Source organism: Lolium rigidum, chromosome 1, assembly GCF_022539505.1.
Source record: "Lolium rigidum isolate FL_2022 chromosome 1, APGP_CSIRO_Lrig_0.1, whole genome shotgun sequence".
Classification (NCBI taxonomy): Eukaryota; Viridiplantae; Streptophyta; class Magnoliopsida; order Poales; family Poaceae; genus Lolium; species Lolium rigidum.
The window spans coordinates 198,151,359-198,157,647 of NC_061508.1; the positions used below are offsets into that span (position 1 = coordinate 198,151,359).

General features: G+C 38.3%; 2 protein-coding genes across 2 annotated transcripts; both read right to left on the reverse strand.

The window, feature by feature from the left end:
- Positions 1 to 320: 320 nt before the first annotated feature.
- LOC124682948 (secretory carrier-associated membrane protein 5-like) lies at positions 321 to 3,086 on the reverse strand. The gene is made up of 12 exons (XM_047217546.1): positions 3,036 to 3,086; positions 2,374 to 2,475; positions 2,224 to 2,286; positions 1,951 to 1,984; positions 1,746 to 1,868; positions 1,571 to 1,633; positions 1,404 to 1,497; positions 1,257 to 1,302; positions 1,032 to 1,099; positions 900 to 948; positions 734 to 799; positions 321 to 353 (listed from the first exon to the last, which is right to left on the reverse strand). Exons 1-12 carry the CDS (start codon positions 3,084 to 3,086, stop codon positions 321 to 323), a joined length of 792 nt encoding a protein of 263 aa, XP_047073502.1.
- Positions 3,087 to 3,562: 476 nt separating this feature from the next.
- LOC124687623 (NADH dehydrogenase [ubiquinone] iron-sulfur protein 6, mitochondrial) lies at positions 3,563 to 5,934 on the reverse strand. Its single transcript, XM_047221400.1, has 3 exons — positions 5,757 to 5,934; positions 4,085 to 4,169; positions 3,563 to 3,969 (listed from the first exon to the last, which is right to left on the reverse strand). The coding sequence occupies exons 1-3, from the start codon at positions 5,901 to 5,903 to the stop codon at positions 3,860 to 3,862; spliced, it is 342 nt and encodes a 113-aa protein (XP_047077356.1). The 5' UTR covers positions 5,904 to 5,934; the 3' UTR covers positions 3,563 to 3,859.
- Positions 5,935 to 6,289: the final 355 nt, after the last annotated feature.

The window sequence follows — 6,289 nt, forward strand, 5'->3', positions numbered from 1 at the left end:
AGAAGTCTGTTACTTTGGAAACATTGAAAGAAAAAAATACTTATATTGATTCATATTCCTACTGTTTGACATTCTGCCCATATATCCAAATATTTTTTAGGAGAAAGAGATACAAACAGAAGAAGCTATTAATAATATTGCCACAAACAATAAATACTGATACTAAAATATCACATAAAACGTTGATCATTAGGCAACACATGCAAGAATTTGGCAGAAGCAGTTCATCATTATTCACCCTGAACTTGTGTTTTACATCAAGATGCTTGTTGTTGGGGAAACTATTGTCTACAATGATTTCATCATATTATTGCCAGTCTTCACCGGTGCCCTCTGAAATACATGTATACTCTCTGCAAATAGTAAAATTCAAGGATGTCACTGAGCCACGGAAAAATGTTATGTACATTCATTAATTGTGTATGTAATAGCAAGCTGAAGACGCAAAAGCTGATCATTGTAGTAGTTGCAAAATATTATGAAGTGAAGATACATCCAAATTATAATTACGATCTTGTATATTTCTTCCTTTGATCATGATGTAAATAAATGGAAATGATGAATGATATGTTCATGCAAGGCAATGGCAAATAAGTCAGGCAACTCGACTCTGGTTTTCAGCGGCATCACAACCAAGCAATTCCATAAGAGCGATAGTAGTAACAATCAAACTAAAATATTTCATGGCAATATAATTGTTGAAAGTAATGAGGACATGAAATGGACATCACACCTCAAGCACCCAAATGCTCATCATCGATTCTACAGTGAACAATACAAATCCAATTAGATAAAGTACCTGCATCACAGAAAGGATAGGAACTAAGGGTTCACAGAGTGTTTCTGAACTAAAGTAAAGATATGATCATAGTTAACAATAATAATGCAGAATAACATACCCCGACGATCATATCTCCATTAAAAACCTCGATAGCAACAAGAATTCCCCTGAATTCACGTAAAGAAACTGTACAGAACTATTGCAGCCGGAAACATTGTCAAGTAAGCAACACTTTACTTATCAGACTTACGTAAGAGTTTTCCCCATGAATATTATTGGAGGAGCAATTGCAGCAATAACGCAAAATCCAACATGCATCTGGTACATAAAATGCCATCATTATGCTCATCTCTTATATAACTTATAAGTGCGTTACCATAGGATCAATGATAAAGACTGAGAAAAGTGCAATAGATTCAGATCTTTTAGATCAAAATTATTAGCATATGGAACATATCCAAGTGGGTAAAACTACCGAGTAGAAGACGAAAAATTGGCCGAAGGTCACCATGCTATCAGTTCTGGCATACAAAAACAACATAAGTTAGTTACCAAAATGGAATTTGCAAAGAGAATTGTCTCACAAAGAATATTTACTTGGAACTAGTAGGTTAAAAGAAACCTCATGGCCTGGTACAGAGGCCTGTACCATAGTATGTATGAAAGAGGACAACCAAATATCGCATAGATGACAGCGAGCAGAAAAAGAACAATATCTGCCATAAAAAGAAACATAAGGAAAAAGATGAATGCTGAAGAAATATGGTTGTCTGGCAAGATATTTAGCACCTTCCCCATGAATTGATTCGACCAAGACAGCAAATACATTCCAACTGAGACATACAACAATTCCTGCAAGAGAGTAGCTGATGAATAAAACTGAACCTGATGACAATGTTGGTTATCTGTGGTGAAAACTATCAACAATAATCTGATTGGAGAAAACGGTTAGAAGAGTGAATACCTAGCCAGCTAGCAAAGGCTGAATATTGCAACTTATGGGCATGGATTGGTATTTCGTTGGCTATATCATGATGTATGATGGGGAAAAATGGTGGCCAATTTTTCACTTCAACAGTGACACCGGCTGCACAAACGGATGGATTTTTCAGAAATCAGAGACAACATTAAATCATGTTGGAGATATAATGATGATCTTGTAGAACTACCTCTGTCCATTGCATTCTCCCTTTGTATGATATCCTGCAAAGAATGTCACACTTTTGAGAACTTTTAAGTCAGTTTTAGCAATTAGTATGATATGCTGAACTTTTTTTAAGTGTCATCATAGAGTTCTTTTTTGAGAAATATACAGCAGCACGAATGAACACATAAGACTTCAGGATTACAATCTAGTAGTTGAAGTGATTCTATAGGATTTGATATGAAGTCTCTTTTTCGAGAACATAGGATTTGATTTGAAGTGAAAAAGGCGACCGAACCCGCTCCCTCCTCTTCAAATCCTCCTCCCATGATAAGAGCTCTTTCTCCCGCTTCTTTGGATCCTACATGAAGTTAGGAATTCTCATCTAGTGTGCCAAGAAAAGAATATTAGCAACTTATGCAGACGGTGAATTGTAGTATATATGTACATATAGTGGGATGTCGATGGTGGCGTCATGCTTGCCGCTGCCTCCAAAGCCCCCTGGGATCCAGGATTTCTTTGCCGGAGCTGGTGCTGATGCTTCTCCATTCTGAAATACACTACACATGATCAAATGATATGAATGATATTTTTCGGAAAAATAACGAGCAACTGATACATTCATGATACTTCAGTAAATTGTTACTGAAATAACACCCTGCTTAAAGTCAGGCTGCGTAATGAACTAATCTACACCACTTCGGGTCAAATATTTTAATAAAATAAACTAAAACTGCTTTAATAAAAATAACAATGATTAGATCAGATGTATAAAATGGAAAGTCAAGATAGAAGACCTAGTTCGTTCGATTTAATTTCAACCAATCTATTTATTGAATGCAAAACTTTTAATCAGAAATCATTGGATAAGCCTTCCTCACTAGGACGTTTTGATCTAGAGCAAGTTCTTTATCTGCGAAGAGAAACATGTAAGATAAATTGTGCATACAATTCAGAGTCTTATATGGAAAATCTGATAGCCTCGCAGAGGATCATCTGAAGGCATGGATTTTCTGAACAGAAGGTAATCTGGACAAAACCCAAATGTTTGCAACGGAAATTCTCATCAAAACCCAAATAAGAACAAGAATCATGTAGAGTCCGGCATACCGCGGTTGGATTTATATTCTCTCCGTCGAGCGAATTGGTGCTAGGAGACATTGAGAAGATCCCTAGGCATGAATAAATCCCTGCGTTGGGACGAGCAGAAATCTATGCTGGAAATAGAACTGTGCATGGTCGATGGAAGTTAGTTATTTTCAGTTAAGGATTGGCTTTTGGCGCTTTGGTCCTTGTTAGTTATTGCTGTCCAATATTATCCATTGCTTTTATTTTTTGTATTTTTACATATCGTCCTTTTTACTTTATTTGGCAAATACATGAAATCCAAACAGAAATATAAACTTCTCGCAGAAATTGAGAAAATTCTCTTATTACAGATGGGTGGCTAGTTTTGCTTTTTAAAGCAGTTTAGGACGTGCACGTCCTGCATGTTAAGAGATCATAAAAGGCATTCCGTTGTGTTTCTGCTCCCTATCTCTGCAATCAACACATGATTGTAGATAAACATTGGTGCAAACAACTCCAATTTCTACGCTTTATGAAGAATTCACCAATGTTTTCGAAACAGAATTATCTAGAGACAACATCTTTCGAGATCAATTTCATGCTCCAGCTGAAACATGTTCATCCACAGAGCGGAAAGTTTAATACAGAATGTGCGCTGTTTTTCGGGAAATGAGACAAAATGGCGTCTATAGAAAATCAACCCAAATTTAATGCAACATTATTATGTCATACCAAGTAGGATGACAGTCACAGATAACATTCTGCCATCAAGCGTCATACACAATACACTGGCAGACATTGTGAACCAAATAAGCACGCAACAACTTCCAAATTTCTGCTGTGATAAAGTACAGTATCTTCTCTACTTAGTGATGGTGGTCTTGAACATAGCGAAGGCCACAGTATTTGCACACGGCAGGTGCATCCAGATCAAGGCAGATATACTCAATTGGATGGCCAAGGGCAGGGTTTTTATCTGTAATCCAAATGAAAACAGTCAGATTTGCTGAAAACGCATAACCATGAGTCAAGCAACAATGCAGCCAAAGCATGATAATGAGAATGCGTAAAGATGGCTTTTTGTTGCCTACCTCCTTCACAACAAACAATCCGCCCTTCAACCTTGATCGGTGGCACCTCATTGATCAGTTCCATTGGAGATTTCTTGCTTGTGTCCTGCAATAAATAAAACCAACAAGAAAAAAAATTCAAATACTGATGACATAAGAGAACAAGAGTCAGAACTAATCACTATCTGCAACTAACAAAGCTCACATGTTAGGTAACTGGGCTACTTAAGGTGTGAATATAGCATGACAAACTGTTAAGCTACTCAATCATGGCCTGACATGAAACTACTGCAAGCTACGTGGTACAAGTGGTATCAGTACAAATCTGGTATCTTCAAGGATTTGAGAATTCTAGAGCTCGACAATTTACTTTCAATGATGACATTGTCACAGTTCAAGCAGCATTAGTCTTTAGTCTTTACTCTGTTCAACTAGTGATTTCTCATCTTTATTGCTTTACTGGTCATTGCCTACTTACAGTAACACTAAACAATAATCAAAAGAGTCTGAAAATGATATTATCTAAGTTCTACTTGCATGCATTATTAACTCTGTAAGATCCATCTTTTAATACAAGGTGAAAACAATTCCACTTGATCAACATGGTAGACAGCACATATCACTAGAAGGGAGAACCAGATATGTATCAGTTAAAATCAAGCAACACACATCTTTTGAAAATAATCTGACAATGGTTATAATTCAGCCAAAGCTAAGGACAATGTAGCAACATCATAATATGCATAAAATAGTAAAAAAACAACAATAGAATGAGCGTCCACATTACCAAATAAGCAAGGGGCAAGAAAATCTCATGAAGATCTCAAGAATTTACAAACCTAATGTGCCTTCTTTCATTAGAAACTTCTCACCAATTGGAAATATAACATCTGGTATGATAGCTACTCTTTTGAAGTGTTGGTTTTACTCACAAGGCATGAGCCATGTTGAATTATACTGTATTAAATATCTAAGAATCTAGGTCAAATGGGCAGATTGAGCATGTCATCATCTTGCACATGTGTTATGTTGACACCGCAGATCGTTAACATGACTCTGCTAACTCATAACTGAAAGACAGAGCAACCAAAGGAATTCAGACGATTGAACATCCAGATACATAGCTGGCACTTGTTAGAATCCATAGAAGTGTTGCCATTCCTAACCCTATCAGAAATTTTATGACAAGAGCCGCATACATCAAAAAATTCCTCCTAGAGGAGTTCCAAACTGATAACTGATCAGCATCTGAATTCTATAAATAAAACGGAGTATGAAAAATCCATGTGTAGACTCACAGCATGTGCTATCAACAAGCTTACGCTTATCGATTTATCATAGCAAACCTAAAGATGAGAGTCATCTGAGACCTCCAGATCTACCAATAAACAGCAGGAACTGAAGCCATTATTGCATACAGCTAGCCTCATGGAGTCATAATCGTCTCACCAAAAACACATATTGCTTTAAACTAAATGGGGAACACAAAATCAATCGCGCAACTACACACCTAAATAGGAGTAACGAGCTAAACCGATCGCCAAAAGCGCACACCGGACACGTAAATACGCGATCATTCGCACCGAATTTAGGAGAATCGCACGAGAAAGGCGTTAACTCACAGAGGCTTACGAATCTGACCAAAGTGGATCGGAATCTAGGGACTGGAGAGCGGGGATGAGAGGATGGGTACCTGCATCCACTTGGCGGTGTGACTGCCGACGACGGCCGCAGCGCCGACCGCCTTCTCTGTTGCGAGGCCCCGCGCCGCGCCGGCGTGGCCGGTGCCGGCTAGGGTTCTGAGGAGCGTCGGGAGCAGCCTCCTCGTCGCGGTCGCCATGGCTGATGATGGGAGGGTAGGCAGGTCCTCGTCGGGTGAGTTCGGGAGGAAATGGAGACGAGTTTCCTTTTTCTGTGCATTGAGCTTACCTCTTGAAAACCCGGCCCAGCAGCCAATCAGTTCAGCCCAATTATGCTGGGCCTAAGTCTAGCTGATTGCTCAAAGCAGTCTAGTATTGCTAAAAAAAAAACTCAAAGCAGTCTAGCAGTTTTGTTTTGCTAAAGAAATACAGTTTTTTTTACATAAGCAGTGATGTAGTCTTAAAAAAAAACTCGCCAATCTATTAATAATCATTAGGAGCAGTATAAGAAAATATGTCATTGAACCACCTAGAGAAGGCTAGAAGCACAAGAGCTAGCCGGAGGCATACCATTGCCCTCGGTAGA

What these genes read in the sequence shown, in the direction of transcription:
- LOC124682948 (XM_047217546.1), bottom strand. Translation starts at nt 3,086, where the DNA reads ATGTCTCCTAGCACCAATTCGCTCGACGGAGAGAATATAAATCCAACC. An exon ending in CGAATCAATTCATGGGGAAG is followed by an intron (nt 1,498 to 1,570) that starts GTGCTAAATATC and finishes TTTTTATGGCAG; the next exon opens with ATATTGTTCTTTTTCTGCTC. An exon ending in TGAGCATTTGGGTGCTTGAG is followed by an intron (nt 354 to 733) that starts GTGTGATGTCCA and finishes TACTATTTGCAG; the next exon opens with AGAGTATACATGTATTTCAG.
- LOC124687623 (XM_047221400.1), bottom strand. Translation starts at nt 5,903, where the DNA reads ATGGCGACCGCGACGAGGAGGCTGCTCCCGACGCTCCTCAGAACCCTA. An exon ending in ACACCGCCAAGTGGATGCAG is followed by an intron (nt 4,170 to 5,756) that starts GTACCCATCCTC and finishes TATTTATTGCAG; the next exon opens with GACACAAGCAAGAAATCTCC. An exon ending in GATTGTTTGTTGTGAAGGAG is followed by an intron (nt 3,970 to 4,084) that starts GTAGGCAACAAA and finishes TTTGGATTACAG; the next exon opens with ATAAAAACCCTGCCCTTGGC.